Genomic DNA, 24,999 nt, shown 5'->3' with positions numbered 1-24,999 from the left:
AGAACTCTAGGGGAGCGTGACCTGGAAGGGACAAAGGACGGATGATGAGTGAGTTGTGAATGCTCATGAGAATGTACTGTCAGGGGAGAGTAGAGGATTAAAACACAGTAGATTTTTGCCAATGATTATCTTTTGTGTTTTGGCAAAAACTATGCATAACACTTTAAGAACCTCTGAAATAAGACTCCTATAATTCTGTAAAAGGTTCTAGAGCTTGAAACTTCTCTTGAATTGTTACTGCCTGCTGAAGCATAGTATAGATAACATGTGGTTTGGAAAGCAGAGGGGTATATATCTTTATTACAAAATTTAATTAAAAGAAATGTTTTAGAATGCTGCTTTTTATTCACAATAATTGGCCATATTAAAAGGATGGCTCTAAAGGGAAATCATTTGTTCCCTATTTAATTTTTATCAGCCCATACTTCTCCCCACCATCCCATTAGTCATTTTGACTTAACTGTGTTTGCCTTCTTAAAATACGGAGCAGATAAAAATTGATGGCTCATAAACACATATTAAAGAGTAATTTGAGATTTATAGAAGAGAATAAAGAGGAGCAGAGGAATGGCCACTACAGACAATGTTTCGTGCAGGTAAAATGATGCAATGTTTCGTGCAGGTATCCACATACACGGTGTGAACTCGTGTGCATGTATGTTTATACATGCAAGCCCCCAGAGGGAGAAAGAGAGAACTGACTTGAAACTGAATGCTGGAAAGCTGTTGTAAAATCCTCACAAAATAATCAAACATACTCTTGTATACATTTGTTTATTTATGGAAATGACTTTTATCTATATCCTGCATAGCCACTGTTATTTAAAAATATTTAGACTTGGCAACCCAGCAGGTAGAACATGACTCATCTATAGGTGATGTTCAAATAAGGAGGCGCTCCTATTTGCAAATGTCCATCAAATTGAAAATAATTTTTCGGTGACACAATGAAATTTGTTCACTTATTCAAATTCATATTTACCTATGACCTGTTATTTGAATAAGTGCAGAAATGGACTCTATAATATTAACTCTAGTAACAAGTTCATAGAGGAAAAGGTGATAATGGCAGCACTGAAAAGAATAGCCAACTTCACACAATGATGAAAAGTCCAGATCTATCAACCTCTACCTCCATAATACTTCCAAAGCAAATATCATCTGCATATCTTGACTCAGGAGAACAATATTTACTAAATCATGTAGTGATCCATAAGAGACACAAAGAAGAAAAAAAAATATAAAGACAGGCATAATACTAAAAATTATTTATTTTTAATTCTATTCTGCTATGGTTCACAAGGTGAGAAATGATCCTACATGTAGAAATGAGTAGAAGACACCTTTCAAAATTCAAATTTTTATCTTGTTTAATATTTGTCTCCTTTTCTACTGTGCAAAGTATTAGGCTGAATGATTAACATTTTCTAAAAAGAAAAAAGAAGTAGCTATATTAAACTACAGGACTATTATTCATAATAAATAATAGATTTGTCATTTTGAATCTCTAGATAGTTTATATGATTCAAGTTCCCATTAACAATTTCCCATTAATGCTGTGTTGTAACTGGAAGAGCAATAATTTATATACTCTTCTTAAATGACATTAAAAATAAGTGATTTATTGAGATAACTACTGGAAATCAAGAAAAGACAATGAAGCTGCATATTGTGACAGACAGTTGCAGGTGCTATAAAATCTTCTCTTTCACAATTATAAATAAAAATAAAACATCTTTTCCAGTGTAATGTTTCAACTGAACCCATGCTTTTTAAAATTAGAAATTAATAAAACATGAGATTAATAGATACCATTATTTTTTAGAAAATCAATGATTGTCAACATTCAGACCAAGCAAGTATGACAGCATCATAGCTGCTATAGTCTAGTGTGAAAGGCAGTAATAAAGTAATGTACATGGAGGACTGTGATGGCTCATCCTAAAAGGCCAGTGATATTGATGAATCAGTATCCTGCATTATGATAACAACTGGACAATCCAATTAACCAAAGTCAAGTCTTAGATTTCTCTCTCTCTCTCAATGTCTCTTAACATTGATTAGGCAATCAACTTTGTTTTAAAATGCAGTGGTATCTCCTTGCAGTTTTGAGTGTTTCTGAGTCATCCAACTATATACAGGAAAAGATAAAACAGGCTAAAGAGCCCAGTTCCTGCCATTTGGCAGTATATGATTCAGGAGGTCAATATTTACTTATAACTAAGATCACAAAGTCATTATGAGAATTAAAATGAGAAGCTACTTTTTTTTATTATGTCATCATCCAATCTCAGAAATAGGTTCCATATCATTTTTTTATCAATCACTAGATGACTGATACAAAATTCTGAAATAACAGTCTTAGATATTGTTATGAACATGCAACAAATGCACATCTATGCAAAAACCTCTTAGGATTCATAAAATACCTAGGATATAATATCAGAAAAAGGAAAATCACCAAAAAATAGTATGAAAACAAATACTGTCTCTGGGAAAAATACTGTCCCTGGGAAAAACAAGAATTAGCTACTCTTTACATATTGGAATTTCTTTTTGGTTCCTTTTTTGGTCTCAGTGGCTTTCTCTCTCACCCACATAACCATGTTGTCCTAAGCTCCTGCCTCCTGGCTTTCTCTCTCACCCACATAACCATGTTGTCCTAAGCTCCTGCCTCCATCTCCCCTGCAATGCTCTAGATTTCCATCCTCCTTTCAGGAGCCTATTAGAGTAGTCTTCCATTAGGTAGTCAGTCAAGCATTCACTGAGCACCTATTATTTGCACAGCACCAGAAAATTTTAAGGTGAGCTTTAATACATTAATCCAATGGCTGAAGGCAGTGAATTTCCAGATACCTCAGCAATCCAGTAACAGCTTACATTTATACTAGGAATAATTATAAATAACAAAGCTAAAAAAAGGAAATGTATTTTGTAATATGATCCCTAACATTTATCACAATAGAGATTAAAATGATTTATACTGCAGATAATTTTAACTAAATTTATTTCTAATCACTTCTTGGCCTTTTGGCTATAATCAAGTGTATTAAATTAATTTCTAAAAATTATATGCAATTCTCTTATTATCTTTATTTCCTTTCTTTTTGTTGTTGTTGTTGTTTTTAACATGAATGAAGAGAACAGATACTTTGGGGGAAGAGAATAATAAACCATCATGCTATGGAAACTTCTTCAACCAGGGGCAAAGACTTACAGAGTTTTATCAATTTAGACTATCTTATTAAACTTTAAGGACCACAGACTGCCAAGGAAATGTAAATTTAAATAAATTTCTGACAATGATTTAAAACTATGGGGAGTCATTCTTTTTTTCAGAAATACTATGAAATTTAAGGTTGCTATTATCCATTGCAATTTGTACAATTTCCTTTGATAAAATTTGCAAGCATCTAGGACTACCTGAGCTCATGGTAACACAGCATCACAAAATGCAGTGACAAGTTAGAAATATGATAATTATGTCTACTTTCCTCTTGTTGAGCTTTATACAACAATAAATTTCCCTTAAAACTATAGCCTATAAAACTTTCCTCTCTGAAGTCAGTCTAATAACATGGATAAATATGAGTCTAAGTTGTATAAAAGCAGCAATTATTTCATTGAATAAAACTATTGAATATATGCTTTCTTATCTACCTAGATAGACTAAACATCTCATTTTAAAGATAACATGTTCACAATGTTCATTTTAAGTGGACATAATTAAAAATATATATACTAAGTGATCTCAATTTTATATGAAAAAACATATTTAAAGCAAAAAGAATGGACACTTCAAATTACGTCATTATAGCCAAAGGTACTATTATGGGTGATTTTAAGTCATCTATTTTGTACCAACATTTCCCAAGTTGTCTTCAATACCATGCATCATTTTCAGAGCCAGAAAAATACATATTATTTACATAAAATAAAACTATTTTTCTGGATGAAAATGAAATAATCTCAGTGAAACATGAACATTGAGGTGTGGTCATGAATTCTTCAAATATATATTAGCCTGTAGACACAAATGGAAAAATATTACTCTGAAAAACTCACGGTTAAGATATTTGTGGGACAATATAATAAGAGATACCTAATGATTCCCATCCATCTTCAGTACCTGTAAATACACCAGAGGGACAAATAAGGCATGATTAGAGGGTGACCCATTTAAAGGCAACCCCAACTAATTCAACAAGGCTTGGAACTTGACCCGCATAATTTAGAGCTTCTAAATAAACTTCACAGCATGCTAAAATCTTAATTTGCTTCCCACATCTACCAACCCTTGCCCTTTACCTAGCTACCTAGAAAAACTTAACTTCTCTTTTTCTTTCATTTTATCAACCCCTACATCTGAATAGCGAGCAATCCATCCAGACAGACTTAATCATAAGACACATTTCAATTCTGATAGTTCCTGAAATTTGAATGTGTCTTCCAAAAATTGGCATGTTTGATATGCTTATCTTCTTTCTGAAAAACTCTGATTGCATCAATGATGTGTATTATTATAATTAATAGTATCTTGGTATCAATAAAACACAACATGTATGTATACATATATTCAGCTATGTATAGATATACTTATGTACTATATACTATAAATATATACACTTACATACTATAATCATCAATTATGGATGGTGATATTTTATAAATATTTTGTGTATTTCTTCTCCATCAACCTACTGGAAAACAAATGGCTTCTTACAACTTACAGATCATGGTTGGACCTTACTGAAAATCATCTCAACACTCTGTCATATTTTTTCCCCTTAATAAATTAAAAGTGTGTACCTCTTGGGCAAAATTATACACAGGATGGCAGGGCAAGTTGAGGAGTGATTACATAAGTTCAAAGGGAGTTCAGGCATATCTACTTCTCTACTAAGCACTGTTAAATTTCTGTCCGTTTGCAGAAAAGATTTCAGGAACATTCAGTTTAGCTTTTATTGATCTTTTTTGGTCTTCACTTTCCTTAAATATAGAACAGTTTAGGACTAGTCAGTACCCTCAGGGACTGATAAAAGAAATCTGTGCCTTAATAGGACCATGAGTATCAGTTTCTTTAGAAAAACCCTCACCAAATAGTATACCATTTTAAAACTGAAAAGCATCAAGTTTCATGACCTCTTCTTTCTAAATCTTATAAATCGGTGAATCTATTGAATTAGCCAGCCATATGTTCTAGCAAATACAATATATATCTAGCATATACTTTTCTACTTTATTAAGGTTTTATATTTAAAAGCTAGAGTGATTTTCAACAGACAGTTGATATTTATATATCATTACTACAGGAAGAAACACGGTCCAAGATCAATCTAATTTAGATATAATTTGGAGCATATGTTTCCAACTCTTAACTGCATGAAGTCAAGGCAGTGAAATCCAGCAGCTAAGAGTAAGGGTAAAAGACTTTAGTTGTCTTACTTGGCAGCTGTGTGACCAGCAACCTACTTAGCTTCACTCTACCCCATTTTTATCATTTATGGAAGAGGGATAAGACAATCCACTTTACAGAATTTTTGTGCAGATTAAATAAAATAACCTAGCTAAGTGCTTACCTCCTGCCTGTAAGTATTCAATAAATCTTACCTATATGACTCTTGATACTATTATTATCCAGTAATGTTATAAAGTAGGTTCAATTATCAGGTAATTGGTGGATACCATTTGCAACAAATACATCTGGGATGTTTATATTAAAATTACAAGATCTATGAGGATTTAAATAGTATCATTTCCAAACCATGTTCCATGGGGAAAATGTGGTCAATAGTTAAGTGGCCATGACATATAGGGCATTAAACTGAAATTTTAAAAAATCTATTCGTTAAAATGAGTTTGAGATCGCTGTACAGTGTACTCTTATCATGGAAACGGAAAATGTTCATTAATATATTAAAGGATAATGAGAGGCCCACAGAAGACACCTGGCTTCTTTGCTTCCTTAAGCATACCTAAGCTTACTTAACTAGAGAATTCCTTTATCACAGAGCTACTAATAACCTCCTGACTTTACGTTACTCTGGCATCCTAACAAGAACCACATAATAGAAGAAAACAAAGCAGACCGGGTATACAAAAGAAAAAGAAAAGATATATCCATGGGACCAGGAAGGATTTGTTTCTTATGGACACTACTAAAGCAACACAGCAGGACAAGCCGGGTTGTGAATGGTAGCAGAGCCCAGTCGGAGCTCCAGGGTGACAGGTGTCTAGTAAAAGCTGTGCACACTGGAGGCCACATGCCTTGCTCACATGGACTGTTTTCATTCAATGCAGTAGGCCTAAGGCGGTCAGATCTACTTGTTTTTCTTTTCCCTAAAATCTATTTTTTCATGTAAAGCTACCATATTTTTCTTCTCATTTGCATCACAGACGCTTATACAGTCCATGTTTCACAAGACAAAGTAAATACTTCTATGGGTTGGATACAGTCCATATGCAAGCGTTTGGGAGTTCTGGCATGTACTTTAGGACCCAAATTATGATCTATCAAATCATATCAATCATTCGTCTAACAGCTAAACATTTTGCCTCGTAGCAACCCTGTGAGGAATAAATTATGATGCCCAACTTCCTGATAAGAAGATTCCGTTAAAAATAGGTGAGAAAAACGTGCTCGTGGGCACAGATCTGGTAGGTGGGTGATCATTCCCAGGTGCACATGATTTATTATTATACTTTCCATGAGTCACATATGAACATCCATTTCTTCTGGAGAATGCAGAATTTTGGGGCAAGGGGGAAATGTTCCCCGATTAATTACACTCATTCACCCTTCCTTATTCAGAGGTGAGGTAACTCTGGTTAAATTCTTTACTTTTTAAATGAAGATATCAACCACTTTCTGGTTGGGGAGCTATATCCTATAGTACCCTTACATGGTAACAGAATGTCTTTCAGGTCTTTAATTTCAAAGATGTACTTGAATTTCTAATCTTTGCTTTCAAATATTTATTAAAAAATTGTTCTGAGAAGTTACAGACCAGATGAATCTCTAAAGTGAATAAAATCCTATTTCTCTAGATCAGATTTGGCAAAGGACAGTCCATGAACCAAATCTGGCTCAACAGCTAATTGTTTAAAGTTTTACTGGTACCCCCATTCATTTCCACATTACCTATGGCTGCTTTCATGCTACAAAGGCAGAATTGAGAAGTTGAGATGGAGAACATATGACCTTCAAAACCAAAATATTTACTCTGGCCCATACAGGATGACTTTGCCAATTTACTGTTCTATATATTCTAAGTTTTTATCCCAGGAACAAAATGACAGGATTATAGACCTCTGTCCTCAGAGATCACTGTTTTCAGATGATCACTGTTCTATAAAAGTGCTTTTTACTGAGTTTTCATGTTGCTGTCACCCCTGGGCTTATATTACATGTAGACAATAAGAAGAATGACTACAATAATTTTTATTGTACTCACTGGAGAGGGTATCATTGAGGATGCCGTTAACCTCACCACAGTGCGTCCTGTGAGAACTGGAATGCAAAAATTGTATTTGTTTCCTCCCAAGGTATTGGCATTAATAGCATGACCACTTCAAATCTTATAATCATTTGTTTTCTGTTCATTTACAAGTGAAAAAATTATTTAAAGACAATACTTGCTATATTCCAATTTACATTGCAGAACATCCCTTTCTATTTTCTAAATTTAATCTCGGCTTCATTTGAGTTTCCTAGAGTTGTTTCCTTTTTATTTTGATTTTTTAATTCATTTTATGTTATTGCAATGTGTGCATATTTTTAGCCATACCTCCTCTTTTAAAAGTAAGATTGGATATAAATAAATGAGAGGATCATTTCTAAAGAAAAAGACCTGAATGAAAAGATATTTGAACCTTCTACCCTTGTGACAGGAATCTATTCCTATGATAGCATCATGCCTTATCTCCAGGGCTCAGTTTAAACCTCTAGAATACAAGAAGGAAAGAAAATACTCTGACATCACAAAGACCTCAGTTGAAAAAAATCTGTAGCTATCTACAGGGCTGTATCTTGAGGAGAAAGAGAACCAGACTCCCTTAGTTTAGTTAGCACACCTCCTAAGGTATGGCCATCTTGTCCTGATAGTTTTAAGAACTTTTACTTAGAGATCAAATGAGATTTAGGATGGAGTATATGCCTTAATGGTAGCTTTATATGACAGTGCAAAATAAAGTGAAAGAGGGAATGATGCCAATATGGAATTATACTGATGCAACTAAAATTACAAAAGAGTAGAACACAGGCAGGTGCTTAGGTCAGCTTTCTGTCTTATTGCCTGTGCTGACCGTTTTGCCTCACTGCGTGCTTCCTGGACAATCAAAAATATTGAGAAAGATGTTATCAAATACCTCAAACAGATCATTTAGTACGGATGGCTTTGCTTTTTGCTTAGATATAGGTAAATTGGGTACCACTGAAGTTCATCTGTGATCCTAACTATGGTATGCAAATACAATATTAATTTTTCTCCTGGACCTCCCCAGAGAATTTTTCTATGAAATAAGTTTTTCCACCTTGAACAAAATTGAATTCACTTCAAATTTGCTACCGGAAAAAAATGAAATTGATTCATCCCAACTTTACTTCTCATGCCTTTCTTGGTGGGAAGGCAAGTAATTAGAAAGGTTAATAATTCAAAGTAAAAAAGCATTTTATAGCCTAATCACTTTAAGAAATAAGCAGAACTTTGTATCAGTCCCTGTACATACTTCCAAAATGAACTGTACCTAATGCCTTCACTGCTTGGCTATCTGTGAAAGTGTATATCTATGGCCCAGTGTTTTTCTTAAATTATTTTTTCTGCATCATTCATAAACATTAATTAATAAGATTACATATTATCTGGATCTTTACCACTTCCTTTACCCTCATCTTTAAACATGATTATATAATGGCTATGGTTACATGTAGCCGGCATTCAGTAATTAGACAACTATGAAGCTTACAAGTTACCGGATGGTTTGATGTTAGAAATAGTTGCTACATAGCACTTTCCTAAAGTGCCACTTCTTTGTTCTCCACTAAATTTACTTAAGGTTCAAGTCCAGCTTTCTGGTGGATAGTCACAAAAAAAAAACCAAAATGGTTTTTTCAGCAGTATTATTGCAACCAAGTTTTTAGGATCCTGCATAAGAAAATCTGCATTAAAGTTAAAACATCTTGAATTCAAGATGCTTTTAAATGATAAAGAATTATTACCATAAAGTTACAATACAATGTCACATTAATCAACATTACACAAACATCTTAGAAGCATGCTGTTCCTGTGATAGCCTAATCTGACTTCCATGAAGAACTCTTCACAAATAAACATAGAATGCACTGACAAAATTCACCCATAAACTAGAAGGTACAAGTGTATGAACTACTTTGCAACACAGCCAAAAGAGCAACTTAGAGCAAACTGCTGACTGCACCCCAGGTGGAGTAATTAGGATACATGGTATCTCTAACATGTTCTTTACGTAGCCTCAATTTTATTACTAATAGTCAAAAGACATGGCATCAGTGCAGCAAATGAAGAATAACATTTTAACGGAAAAATTGATATTAACCCAATAAGAATTTTGTTACTAATCTCTAAGAGCTGAACGTGCTTTGAAAAGTTATTCAGGGAAGGCATCTACTAACTATAATAAAAATATAATATTTTACATAAAAAAGAATTTGATAATAAAAAGTCTGTGTTTGCAAAAACATATTTTTGTGGATTTGGATTATTTGAAAGATACATAGCACACTAAGACACCAACATTATTAAAAATAAAAAGTTGAGGACCTATAGTTTTTAATTGCTACATATCACTAATACATACCAAAACCCTTTTTCACATTTTAATATTTCTGAAATCAGAATGAGTTTTTAAAAGTGAAGTCATATCATAATTATGACAGTTTGCTACATAAAATAATGGTATATGGTATAGTAATTGATGGTGTCTTAGAATTCATAAAATGTGATAAGTCTTCACCATAAAGTTAACTCGTTTAGTGATTTTCAAATTTTTTTAAGGATTACATTGCTGATGAAGCAGTGCTATCAATCACTAAAATATAAAAATTCTTAATGCTGCCAAGCAGGGGTATCTCTACATTCTCCTGTCACTACTGCTCAAGGAGGAATATAAAATGCCACTCATTTATTTTTCCTTAATTTCTTTTTTTCTCAAGGGAAGTATATGAAATTGTCTGTTTGATAACACTATAGTCATGTGATAAGGCTTGAACTTCACTGATAATCCTAGTCTCTCTTCCTTTGATATACTCAATATAGAATATGTGAAGGCACATGACATTTAAGGTGTGGTTGACCTATGCTTGTAAAGAGGAGCAGCCTTTCTTACTTTAGTTGCTAAAATTATTTAATACAGATAAGGATTAACCATGTTTTTGTAAGTCCTTTTTGAAAAAAATTTATTGGAAATCATTAAGAATCTAATTGGCAAAGCTTTACTAAGTTCACAGTCAACTAAATCCATTAAATTCCATACGTATAACCTAATGTGAATAATTATTTCTCGATGTACTTAATATATTACACCTCAATACAAAACTTCCTTTTTTAATCTTATTAAATGACATATTGACAGATTTAGCCTATTATTCTTGCTTGTCAAATACATACACACAAACATTTTTAAAAAGCTTTTCCAATTGCATGTCACTTGTTACAACATGCTTCCAACAAACTGACCTTTCTGTCTCTTAAACTCCCTTCTTCTTGTGATCTTGTCCTTCAGCCTAACAGAGCCCCTGTCTCAATCATCATTCTCCAGACCTTTACATTACTAATAGCTAGAACTGAATATAATTATAGCGTCAAGCGTCCCACCCTCTGACCACAACCTTTTGTTCCCTCAGAATGTAGCAGAATCCTCCCTTTGGGCAACATTAGGCACAGTTAATCACTGCGTCTCTACTGAAAGCTCTCCTTTCTTGGCTTCTGAGTGTCACATTCTCATCTGTCTTCTGTCCTCTCTGGCTATTTAATTTCAAAATCTTTTCCTGGTTTCTTTTAATGGGTGCAGTTCTGGAGGAGTCCAGGGCTTAGTTCTCAGCTCTTTTCTACTTACAATTCCTCCCTTAGTGATCTCACCAAATCTCATGGCTTTACTATCATCTGTATGCTGATGATCTTCAAATAGATGTTTCCCTGAACTTAAACTCATATAGCCACTTGACATCTCTACTTGAACTTATCTAATAGGAATATCAAATTAACATGCCTCATACTCAATTTTTTATATTCCTTTTCCTGCCCCCACCCGCATATATTTCAGTCATCCCCATTTCTGTTAATGGACAATACTACTTTTAGTTGATAAGACCAAATGTCCCTAGTGCCATCCTTTTTACCACTCGTTCCCTTGAAACAATATCCAATCATCATAAACCTATTCAATGTCCATAAAAATAAATCCAGAAAATGCTAATTAAGACCCCATTACAATTTTACTCCACACATAGTACTATTGCTGAAATTAAAAAGGCTGATAACACATGTTAGCTAGAATGCAGAGCAACTGGACATCTCATATATTGCTAGTCAGAGTGAAAAATAAAATATTTTGAAAAACTGGAAGATACCTTACAGTGTTAAATACATGCCTACTCTGTATGCCAACAATTATATTCCTAGTACTTACCTAAGAAATATAAAAACATATGCCTACAAAACTAACCATACAAGAATGTAGCAGAGTGATGTCAGCAAGATGGCAGAATAGGAAACCCTGGACTCTCCTTCTTCATACAAGCATATCAATTCAGCCACAATTGATGGAAGAATTCCCTGTGTGGGAAATCAGAAACTAAATGAAAGGTACTTGCATCCTGGGAGAATGCAAAACCAGACTCACTGAAGCTGGTAGAGAGAAATGAAACACCCTCTCACCAGAGACCCTTCTCAGTGTGGTTCCCTTAGATCAGAAAGAGATGCCCAAGCTCCTGGTTTCACCCAGGGGAAGAAAGGGCTTGGATCACATATTCAATCCCCTTGCATTTCCAATGAAGCAGGGTGGGGCATGGGGGGTGGTACAGAGAACTGGCCTTTGTCTTGCTAGTCTTGAAGCTCTGAGGGGCCCAGCACAATCTAGACACCTGAGGAAGAATGCAGGCAACATCTTGGGCTGGTAGAGGCTATTGTTCCTCCCCACTGCTTAGCACAGAGTGAGCAAACAAAAAAACAAAAAATCCCAATCTTTTTTTCAGCTTTCCTCTTGGAAGGAAAAGAGTTAATCTGTGTGTCCAATGCTACAATATCTCTAGGGCTTCCCAAACAACAAGCTTCTGCTTTGTGAATCCTGACGCTCTGACGGAGATGGCACAATCTAGCCACCTGAGGAAAAATAGAAACAGTGGGTTACAGACACCATAGCTTCAGTTCATCACACAGTAAGCTGACAAAAGCCTTCCCCTCCTGTGGAAGGAAAAGAGTTGATAGAGGCCACCAGAATCCCTGGGTAGGTTGATTGGTGGGAGCCTTCTGTACAAGTCAAGTCAGTAACGACTGATAGAGGTGTCTGCTTTGTCTAATGTGCAGATACCAACAGAGAGAGTCAAGAAAAATGAAGAATCTGACTAAGATGCTTCAAACAAAGGAACAAGATACACTTCCAGAAATCAACCCCAGTGAAATGGTTAACCTGAGAATGAATTAAAAATAACGTGCATAAGGTCAAGAGCCCAATGCATGTACAAAGTAAAACTTTCAACAAAGAAAGAGAAAATATTACAAAATACTAAACCAAAATCATGAAGCCGAAGAACATAAGTGACCTGGAAAACACACTAAAGGTGTTTGGCAGCAGACTAGATCAAGCAGAAAAAAGGATCAGCGAACTGGAATAGAAGTCACTGGAAATAACTCAGAGGAGCAAAAAGAGAAAAAAAAAAAATAGAAAAAATTTAAAGAAAGCTTAAGAAATTTATGGGATACTAGCAAGCGGATCAATATACAAATTATGGAAGTCTCTTAATGATAATAGAGAAAAAAAAAAAAACAGAAAACTTATTTAAAGAAGAAATTGTTGAAGGCTTCTCAAATCTGGGGAAGTTAATGAACATCCATATCCAAGAGCCCAAAGAACATCAATAAGATAAATTCAAAGAAATACACACCGAGGGACATTATAATCAAATTATCAAAAGTCAAAGACAAATGAGAATTTTGAATTCATCAAGAAAATGTGACCAGTCCCAAAGAAGGGAATATTCATGAGACTATGAGTAAATTTATCAACAGAAACTATGTAGGGCAGAAGAAGGTGAGGTGATATATTCAAAGTGCTGAAGGAAAAAGAAAAAAAAAAAAAAACTGCCATCAAATAATACTCCACCTGACAAAAACTGTCCTTCAAAAATGAAAGAGAGATAAACACTTTTCCAAATAGAATAAATTGAGGGAGATCATCAACACTGGACCTGCCTTAAAAGAAATGTTAAGTGGTGTTCTTCAAGTCAAAATGAAAAGACATTAAACAGCAACATGACAGCATAAGAAAGTATAAAACTAGTTGAGAAAAGTAAATATATAGACAAATATAAAATATTGTATTATTTTAATGGTGGTGGGTAAAACACATTTAATTCTAGCATAAAAGTTAAAAGAAAAAATTATTTTGAAAACTATAAAGATACAAACATAATTATTAAAAGATACACAATATGAATAGACTTTGAAAATAATAACAAAGTATGTTGTGGGGAAGAAGTTAAATTGTAAGTTTTTGTATGCAATTCAACTTATCAGCATAAAATAGACAGTTGTAAGACATTTTATGTAAGTACCAAGGTAACCACACACACACAGACAAATCTGTAAAATTTACACAAAATAACAACAACAAAAAACTAATCGAGGCATAACAATACCAAAAAAAAAAAAAAAAAAAAAAAAAAAAAAACCAACAAAACCCAGTGGAAAACAAGAGAGGAAGATATACAAAAGTACTATAAGAATAATAAGAAACAACTAACAAAACAGCAATAGCAAATCTTTTCCTATCAATAATTACTTTAAATGGATTAAACTCTCTAATCAAAAGACATAGAGTGACTGAACAGATTTTAAAAAAAGAAACTTATTTTAGATTTAAGGACACACATAGGCTGAAAGTGAAGGGATAGAAAATGATATCCCATATATTAATAAATCATAATCAAAAGAGAGTAGGGGTACATCAGACAAATTATCATTCAGTCGAAAACTATTACAGAGACAATGAAAAAGCTTTTATAATGATAAAAGGGTCAATGCATCAAGAAGATAGGGCAATGACAAACATACATATGCACTCAACATCAGAGCACCTTGATATATAAAGCAAACATTGACAGAACTGAAAGGAGAAATAGACCACAATACAATAATAACAGGAGACTTCACACCCCATTTTCAATAATGGACACAACATCCAGACAGATCAATAAGAAAACAGATAATCTGAATAACATTAAAGAAAAAATGGACCTGACATTTAAAGAGCATTCTACCAAACGGGAGATGAATACACACTCTTCTCAGACCTGCATCTTTCTCCAGAGTATTTCATATGTTAGATCACATAAGAGACTAGTATGAAAAATTATACCCTAACAAATTACATAATTAGAATAAATGAACAAATTGCTAGAAACACACATATCAAAACTATATCATAAAGAAATAGAATCAGTAATCACACACCTCTCAAAAAACAAAAGCCCAGGATAAGATGACTTCACTAGTAAATTCTACCATATTTAAAATATGAACTTGAAAATGAGGGAACTAAATATATACCCAGAGGAAAATAAATCATTGTACAAAAATGCACATACACTTGCATGTTCATCTCAGTGCTATTCACAATAGCAAAGACATGGACTTAACTTAGATGCCCATTCATGGTGGATTGGAAAAAGAAAATGTGGTACAAAACACCATGGAATATTATGCAGCCATGAAAAAGAATGAAATCGTGTCTTTTGCAGAAAGATGGATGCAGATGGAGGCCCTTATCCTAAGCAAATTAATACAGGAACAGAAAACCAAAAAACACATGTTCTTACTTATAAATGGGAGCTAAATGTTGAGTACACTTGGATATAACATGCAAACAATAGTTATTAGGGACTACTAGAGGAGGGAAGAAGGAGATGTGGGGTGAAAAACTACCTACTGGTTATTATGCTCACCACACAGGGTCATCTGTACCTCAAACCTCAGCATCATACAATACACGCATGTAAGAAATCCATACATGCACTCCCTGAATCTAAAATAAAAGTTGAAAATATTTTTAAAAAGAAAAGAGAAAAAAGGAGAAGCCATTTAATCAAGCACACAATTTTTCCTTATTACGAGTATATGTTGAATTTTGTCAAATACTTTTTCTGTGTCTGTTGAAACGATCAGAGGGTTTTTGTCCTTTCTGTTAATGCGATGCATCACATTTATTGATTTGCCTATGTCAAATTATCTTTACATCCCTGGGATAAATTCCACTTGATCATAGTGAAATATTGTTTCCATGTGCTGTTGGGAAAGAAAAAGAAAATGGGGAAACATTTACAAACTCAATTCTTGAGGCCAGCAATTATCCTGATATCAAAGCCAGGCAAAGAAACCACAAGAAAACTACACGCCAATATTGATGATGCATATAGATGCAAAAGTTTTCAAAAAATACTAGCACATGGAATCTAAGAGCCCATTAAAAGGATCACAGATGATGATTATGTGGCATTTATTCCTGTGATGCAAGGATGTTCAACATGCCCAAATCAATTAATGTGATACAGCAAATCAACAGAATAAATGATAAAAATCACAGGATCATCTCAATAGATGCACAAAAAGAATTTGGCAAAATTCAACACCTTCTTATGATGAAGACTCTCAAAAATGAGAAGTAAAGGAAATTACCTTAATATAACAAGAGTGATATATGAAAAGTCCACAACTAATATCAGACTTAACAGGAAAAAAAATGAAAGCTTATGTCTACAATCAGGAATGAGACAAGAATGCCACTCTCACCACTTCTTTCAGAATATTACTGGAAGTTCTACCCAGAGCAATTATGCCAGAAAAAGAAGCTGATGACATCAAAAGCAGAAAGAAGCAAAATATTCCGATTGCATCTTACATGATCATATATACGTATTTATATATACACATAATCTTATACATAGACAACACTAAAGTTGTCTATAGATATATAGACAAATGATCTTAGACAACATTAGAGACTCCAAAAAAAGCACTGTTAGAACAAATACATTTATTTAGTAAAGTTGCAGGATATAAAATCAACCAGCAAAAATCAGTTTCATTTCTATATACTAGTGAAAAACTATCTGAAAGGTAATTAGGCAAATGTCATTTATAGTTGCACCACAAAGAATAAAATATGTAAGAATAAACTAAGGAGGTGAAAGACTTGTTTACCAAAAACACTACATTGATGAGAGAAATTTCAAAAAACACAGCAAATAGAGAGACATCAAAAGCCCAAAGATTGGAAGACTTAATATTGTTAAACTGTCCAGCCACCCAAATCAATATACAGATTCAATGCAATCCCTATCAAAATTCCAATGGCATAATTTACAGAAATAGGAAATATAATCCTAAAATCACTAGAAACCCACAACAGGCCATGAATAGCCAAAATCAATCCTGAGAAAGAAAAATAAATCTTGAGACCTCAGACTTCAAAATACAGTACTTACTGATTCCAAAATACATGACAATGTTGAAGTAATCAAAATAGTATGGTACTGGCATAAAGATAGATATATAAACCAATATTATAAAACAGAGAGTCCAGAGATAAACTCATTCATATGTGATCAACTGATCTTTGACAAGATTGCCAGTGTATATAATCAGGAAAGAATAGCCTCTTAAACAAATGGTGATAGGAAAACTAATATCCACAGGCAAAAGATTGAAATTAAATCCTATCTTACATGATACACAAAAATCGACTTAAAATGAATTTATAACTTAAAATGGAAGATCTGAAACTGTAAAATCCTTAGAAGAAAATATAGGGAGGAAGCTCCTTGATATTTGGTCTAAGCAATGATTTATTGGATATGACACCAAAAACACAGACATTAAACACTAAAAAAGACAAGTAAGACTGTACCAAACTAAGAAGCTTCTGTAGAACAGAGGAAATAATCAACAAAGGGAAAGAAATCTATTGCATGGCAATCTCTTGAATGGGAGAAAATATTTACGAACTATATATCCAATATATGTTTAACCTCTAAAATATATAAGGAATCACTACAAATAAATAAACACACCTCTTGCCATATTTCACCCAAGTAAAATATGGGCAAAGGATTTGAATAGATGTTTCTTTAGAGATGATATACACATGAATACCATGTATATGAAAAGATGCTCAACATCACTAATCATCAGGAAAGGTAAATTAAAACCTATTGATATATTACCTTGTACCTATTAGGATGTATATTACCAAGAAACAAATAATAACAAATATTGACAAAGATGTGGAGATACTGGAACTCTTGCACACTGTTGATGGGAATGTGAAACAGTGCATCTTCTATGGAAAACAGTATGGGGGTTCCTCGGAAAATTAATACATATAAGTTCCAAACAATCCAATTATCCCATTTCTAGGCATTTATCCAAAAGAATTAAAATAGGGATCTCAAAGAGATATTTGACCTCACATGTCCATTGCAACATTATTCATAAGAGCCAAGATGTGAAAACAGTTTCAAGGTCCATTGAGAGATGAGCAGGAAAAACATGTGATATACATACAATGGAATACTATATAGACTTAAAAAAGAAGGAAATCCTATCCATGTGACAACATGAATGAACTCTGAACACCTTATGCAGGGTGAAATAAGCCAGGCACAAAAGGACAGACACTTATGTGAGGAACCTAAAGTAGTAAAACTCTTAGAAGCAGAGGGTAAAATGGTGGTTGCTGGAGGCTGAAAGAAAGGTGGGGGAATATGGGGTTGCTGTTCAATGGGTGTAAAAGTTCAGGTATGTAAGATGAGTAAGTCCTAGAGATCTGCATGCAACATTGTGCCTACAGTTAACGCTGTACTGTACACTAAAATATTTGCTAAGATTGTAGACCTCGTGTTAAGTCTTTTTTTTGTTTGTTTTTTACCATAATATATCATAAAAAACAGTGCCTGGTACATAGTATGAATAATGTAAATTTTACCTCCATAATAAACAAATATCCAGAAATTGAGCTACCACCTCAATACTTACTGTTACCATTACCTTTTGGCTGCATTATTGCAGTAGCTCTCCTTACTTCCATCATTTATTTTTCCTACAATTTGTTTTCTACCCTATCAACTAGAATCACATCATCTAAAAAAATAAGTAAAGCCATGTAACACCTCTGCTCTGAATACTTCACTGACTAACTCACAAGTAAAGCCAACATGTTTTCATGATTTGCAAAGCTCTGTGGGTCTGGCCTCACTCTGTCCCTCTCTGACATCACATCTGGCTTACTTAGCTCAAGTCACACTTGATGTTTCTTGCCTCAGGCCTTTGCACTTGTTCCCTCTGCTCTTCCCCCATATATCTAAATAATGTACTCCCTCACCTGTGAAGTCTTAGTCACGTTTCAACAACTCCAAGGCCGTACCTGACTACCTTATTAAAAATTGTGAACCCTTGGCACTTTCTACCCACTTCATTCCTTTGTTTTATTAATAGTGCCTATCACTAATACGGTATACAGTGTCTATCACTAATATGGTATATATTTTGTTTGTTCTTTTTGCGTGTGAGTGACTCTCTTTCCACACTTTAATGTAAAAATCTATGAAGGCAATAGATTTTTTTGTGTTTTGTTCACTGTTGCATTTCATGTCCTAAGATAGTGCCTGGCACACATAGGAGGTACTCTGTAAATATGACTTTCTGCGTAAGTGAATGGATGGATCATAAATATGATCACTCTCCAACCAATGTCCTCATTTTGTTATTTATTAAAATGTTGAGGTAGACAGAGTCAAGGACAGTCATAAAGCACATCACCAGATAAATCCCTCCAGCTTTATCTAAATAGAATAATGAACACTTATTTTAGATGCATTTGCCAAGCTTAAATCATTCTGCCTTTCCTAAGCTAACAAAATCAGCTCTGCAAGTTGTTATCCAAGTAAGACTTTCATCTTACTACAAAGTCAAAGCATTTATCAATTACTACACTGCTACCATTAAGTGAATTAATAACAATATGATATCATAGATACAAACCTCTATCTTATTTCATCTTTAATTAAAACATACTACAATAATACAGTGTTTTCCCTAACAATAATAACAAAAAAATCATAAACTCTTAAAGAATAAAAGTTTTCTCTGTTTTCAACCCTTCTCATTCCAGGTTGTCATGTCATCAATTTACTGCTAATTGAAGCCACCAACTACTAAATCATGTTAACTAGTGTCACTGTCCACTCTTCCCAAGCACTATGTAGTGGGAAACTCAGATGGAATCGTGATTTAAATAAATCATTTAAACATAGTCAAAAAGTACCATAAAGTTCAAATAAATATTTCATTTATTGGTCATATAGCATGTTCTACCATAGTGTATTTCTCCCAGTAGTGGGCATGACATAGTGGGTAATCACATGCTACATGAGTTCAAATCCCTCTTCTACAATTTGTTAACTGTAGGGTCCTGGGCAAATTACTCAAATTCCATCTGCCTAAATTTTCCCATGTATAAAATAGTGATTACAAAAAAAGCACCTTCCTCATAAGGTTACAGAGATAATTAAGTGAGACAACAAATCTAAAGGGTATAAATGTTTGCTATCATTGTTACTTATATGTAATAGCAAAGAAAGTAGCACAATTATGTTTTTCTGTCCTTATAAATTCCCTCTTACAACCTGATGACTTGGCCTTAAAAAAAATCAGAATAATGAAACATTGATGAATTCTATGACTGTGTAAGTTAAATAATGCTTGATGTAATTGGATTTATATTTTTATTAAATATTTGGTTGCCATTTACAACACTGGAGATGATTGGCTATGAGCACCTTAAATTCATCTTTTTATAAAAATCAATCTATATTGGAATACAAAAGTCTCTGTGCTTCTCCAGAGATCAGAGATGGAAGTCTCTTACATGTGTCTCTCTCTGCTCAATTTATGTGGTCACACTGTAGTCTCAATTACAGTCTTGTTGATCATTGTCTACCAGACAAAATGCCAAAGAACCACTGATGCACAGGCCCTTGTTCCTGCTGGGCCGCCACGACCATTAACACAAAAACTGAGGCTGGCACTCTCCTCTGATAACTACACCTGGACTCTACCACTCAGCCCCGGAACCCACTGACGTGCAGATCTCCAAAGATTAGGTCAGGCAAAGATTGCTGTCAGCCCATCCTGTCAACAAAAGCTCCTCTGAAAGGCAAACACTTGCTGCTGTGCTACGATTTAGAAGTTTTATATGTGGACCCATACCCAGGAAACATGAGTTTTTTTCCTGCTCAAACATTTATACCTGCCTGGTTCACTGTACCTGTTGCCACACATAGCTATACCATCCTGCTGACTATGACGGACTTCATTCTTTATGACAAGTTCATCCCTGACTGTAACCTTGCTTTTTTCACAGTACCTCACAACCTCATCCAATTAGATATGTTGTACCTATTCACACTCCAACATTGACAGAAGTCTTGTCTTTTCCACTGCCAGAGATGTCTCGGCCTCCACATAAATCACTGCATCCAGATGGATTTTGAGGAGGAAGTATTGTCTAAACCTACACACTAACTACTCGTGTCACAGCATTGGACCAGTGGGATATCCTGTTGCATAGAAAAACTGCCAGTGACTTCCAGTGGCTATTATAGATTAATGCTGTACAGTAACTATAGAACTGAGTAGAGATAAAAAGAAGTAATCTCATTTAGAACAAAATTAATTTCTCAGGATGATCGTTAGTAGGAACACTATATGTATTCATGAATCTCCAACATTATGTTTCCTTCCCTTTATTTTAGATACTTTTAAAACACCAAAATAAATTTTCCTTTTCCTAGCATTAGAGCAAAGTATGTGTGTGTGTGTGTGTGTGTGTGTGTGTGTGTGTATTGCATTCATATGTACATATATAAAGTACAGGAATTTAGAGAATACATATAAATGCAAAAGATGAAAATAAAGAAGTCAATAATCCCCTAATCCATATATAAGCATTGAAAAAGATATTCTGCACTTGTGATAACATAAAAATATACCATTCTTGATGAGAAAAAAATTCAGATAAGCCTTTCAAATTTTACACCACCAAAATATCATCATCATCATCAACCACCGTCTCAGCAACACAAAGATACCTCTTCTGTAAACACATAAAGCCACATGAAATATCCATATCAGAGTTCAAACTTAGATACTGAATTGGAAATTTAGCATGACAAAAAAGGTTATAAATTTGGATGAGAAGCATTTCTTCACCATTTCATATTCCTATGTCTGGAGAAAGAGGGGAGTGAAGGGGTGAACAGGTAAATAACCAGGTTCAGAATTTTTTTTTTTTTTTTTTTTTGAGACAGAATCTCGCTCTGTCTCCCAGGCTGGAGTGCAGTGGGGCGATCTCAGCTCACTGCGAGCTCCGTCTCTGGGTTCACGCCATTCTCCTGCCTCAGCCTCCCGAGTAGCTGGGACTACAGGCGCCCGCCACCATGCCCGGCTAATTTTTTTGTATTTTTAGTAGAGACGGGGTTTCATCGTGTTAGCCAGGATGGTCTCGATCTCCTAACCTCATGATCTGCCTGCCTTGGCCTCCCAAAGTGCTGTGATTACAGACATGAGCCACCGCGCCCAGTCCCAGGTTCAGAATTTTTAAATGACTATCATATAACTAAAAAAGGAGACATCGGCTTAGGCTACTTCTACTTTCTTTATTATACTAATATTCATCACTTTAAAAATTACAAAAAAGAAATCTTTTTATGCTTCCTAGTCAGCTAATGCTTCCTTAAAAAGTAATATAATGATTTCTGTGATTCTGAGATTATTTCATTTAATAACTGCTATTCAAATACATTTGAAGGCATTATTAGAAAAATAATTCCATGAATTACAGGGTCAGACATTCTTTAGCTCTAATCACACTCACCAAATAGTTCTCATTAGGTTATAGCACTAAAGATACTGATTGTAAAATGCTGTGAAGTATTAGAGTAACAGACTCTAGAAGATGCAGATGTAGTTTTTTAAATTGCACAGGACTGCTATATAGTTCACTTTTTCATTGGGTTTCTAGAAAAGTTAATGTGAACACAGAGAAATGCTTCAAAGTAAATCCCCACATGCTGATAATATTAAGGAGAGTTCGTTTTGATTCACACTCTATTTTTCATGGTATCAAATTGCTTTGTAGATTATTTTTAACAACATTACTCAAAATGGCACCAGCAGCAAGATCTAGTTTCCTTTCATTTCAGTCTGTCTAGATACCTGAAAAGTTTGCTTTCATATATAAGCAATTCTAACTGCAAACCCTTTACTACGTTTTTATTTTACAGATAAATAACCTAATAATCATCATTTGTTCAGGTCACAAAAAAAACATATGGGATTAGCATTAGAATAATTAGTCATTGATTTTCAATCAACTGTTTTCTGAGTACAGTGTCACACAATTAATACGTGTTTCCAGTCAATGAGATTTTTGATTCAAGCAGATAATCAATCAATCAAAAAACAAGATGTTTTGATCACATGTCTAGACAAACACTGTTAGGTCTCCTAGAATAAAGTAACAGATTGCCCTCCTTACCAATGTTTTAGAAAAACAAGAGTTACATATTTGAAACATTTAGAGATTATTAAGCAAGGATTGTTTAAACACTCAATTACATTTTTCTAGCTGCATTACAAAATTTTTAAAAGGGAAACAGTCGATGTGATGGGGAAGAGTCATAAAGGGCTCTCTGAAGAAGCACAATACATTCACAAAAGAGGACATACTTCAGGGAATTGTCGTGTGCCCAGAGCCACATACTTCATTTGAGCATCACTATAGATCAATACAGATGAATCTAAAACAGAAACATAAGCCCACCAACGAACATAAGAAAATGCCTTGTACTGTTATCACAATTTCTCTCTTGGGGCATCGAACCACCACTTACTCAGAAGGTCACCCCACCTCCAGACTCTATCTTCCTTTGCACCTCACATAAATTCACCTTTTGGATGACACTGTTCCATTTCCAAGATAAGTTAACACTTGCTGAAAGCCTTTGTGTCCAAACTCCTGCCCCTTCATTTCTGATGGTAGTTGAAGCCTGGATTGAAGTCAGAGTGGCAAACCCAACAGTTGGCACCTAGTTTAGGTCCAGGCATATTTATGGCCATCAGATCAAGGAAGATGATGGTAAGGTGACCCAGATGGTCCATATCAGTGAAGGGGCAGTGGTCCCCACACCACATCGTGTTGTTCTTTTCCTGTGCTTCAGCAGCTCCATTTCCTACGTACTAAGAGACTGTTTCATTCTGTATTCCACCCACTACCCTCCTCTCAGGTGAGTTTACCTGGCCCATGCCAGTTCCTTGAAGTTCGATCTGGTACCAAAATTGACCAGTCTCTTGGAAGAGGTCTTGCCACCTGAGTGAGTGTTGGACCATCATTTGGATATTCTCCCTGCCTACTCCAGTATCTTGGTACAGACAGCTTTTGGAATTGGGACCCCAGGAAGTTTTGCCCTACAGAGCCTGTGCCTAAACTGCCTGGTGGTTATATCTAGGCTCTGTGGCCACATCACCTTCCTTCATTCCTCTCCCTGCCTCGCTGAGCAGGTTTCTGTGCTCGAGGGCTCACATCCGCATCTGCTTGACTCACCTCAGTCAGTCATGCACTTTTGGTTCATGAGCCCAGCATGGCATCCCTCAGGAAGTTATTGTCCTGAAATACTGAATTACACCTTAGTTTTTATCACATTCCAGGCACTCTCATCTCATACATATTTTAGGTGTATCACAACTAACTGAAACATAGGTTGGTTCCTAGTCCCAATGGAGTGGAGTAGATAGATTAAAAAAAGCAAAAACAAACAAACAAACAAAAAAAAAAACCCTGCTTCGTCAAGAATAAATTTATAACAATAAATTAATAGAAATGATATTCCTAAAACAAAAGGAACTATACTCCTGACGTTCTGTGCCCAGCAAATGATCTAGCTAATTAGATGTCTGATTTCCTGGAGGATTTACTCTTGGAGCCATTATCCCTAAAGGATACCTTTCCTTTAGTCAGCTAGCTTTCAAAAATGGAATGGTGAGCAATACAGCCTATTTGGGTCTGAGTTTGAGGGTAGAATCTCCTAGCACTTTTCTTCAGGTGTTTGGCAGATTTTCAGAGATTAACAACTTTCAGAGATAATAATCTTTTTTTTTTCAGGCCTCCAGAGGGCTGAATCAGTTCTGCAAACTTTAACATCCATCTTAGAGGGCCTAAAATGCCAACTTTAAACTGATCTTAATAGACCAGTCCTCTCACACTTTTGTACAGTGTATTATTGCTTTTGGAAAGATATACATATGTCCTTACCATGCATTTTTGGGTATCGAACAATTGTATGGCATCCAGATTAGGCCCTGTGACAATGGAAAATATATCTACCAGCTAATATAAAATGTGAGCAATTCTACCGTACTAGTAAATATAGCACCTGTGGCAAGATAATTCATTCAGATATAAAATTGTCTTCATATATTTTGTCCCCACCCTCAAATTCCAAGAAGACAGCCTCTTTTTGCTTCCTTGCTTCAGGGCAAGTTTGTGATACTGAGCAGAAAGGAGAAATTGCTATTAATATGCCAGAGAATAGAGGGAAGGTTCTATAGGACAGGAAATGGACCACAATTCTAGGGGCCCCACATCAGTTAGAAGCCTGCATCTGAGTTTAATAGTTTCTCCTAACAAAGCAGA

The 24,999-nt window shown here is 34.7% G+C and overlaps 1 protein-coding gene across 5 annotated transcripts in view; it reads right to left on the bottom strand.

The window, feature by feature from the left end:
- The window catches only part of NKAIN2 (sodium/potassium transporting ATPase interacting 2), a 1,030,226-nt gene that overhangs the window by 689,217 nt on the left and 316,010 nt on the right, over positions 1 to 24,999 (bottom strand). The window contains exon 2 of one of the 5 annotated variants that reach the window (XM_025384318.1): positions 4,066 to 4,129. The exons of the other annotated variants lie outside the window; for them this stretch is intronic. Within the exon in view, the coding sequence (XP_025240103.1) occupies positions 4,066 to 4,116 (51 nt within the window). The 5' untranslated portion in view covers positions 4,117 to 4,129. The remainder of the gene's footprint in view (positions 1 to 4,065; positions 4,130 to 24,999) is intronic. 5 annotated transcript variants of the gene reach the window in all.

The sequence above is a fragment of the Theropithecus gelada genome, chromosome 4, assembly GCF_003255815.1.
Source record: "Theropithecus gelada isolate Dixy chromosome 4, Tgel_1.0, whole genome shotgun sequence".
NCBI classification, from domain to species: domain Eukaryota; kingdom Metazoa; phylum Chordata; class Mammalia; order Primates; family Cercopithecidae; genus Theropithecus; species Theropithecus gelada.
This window is presented reverse-complemented; position numbering and strand designations above follow the sequence as displayed.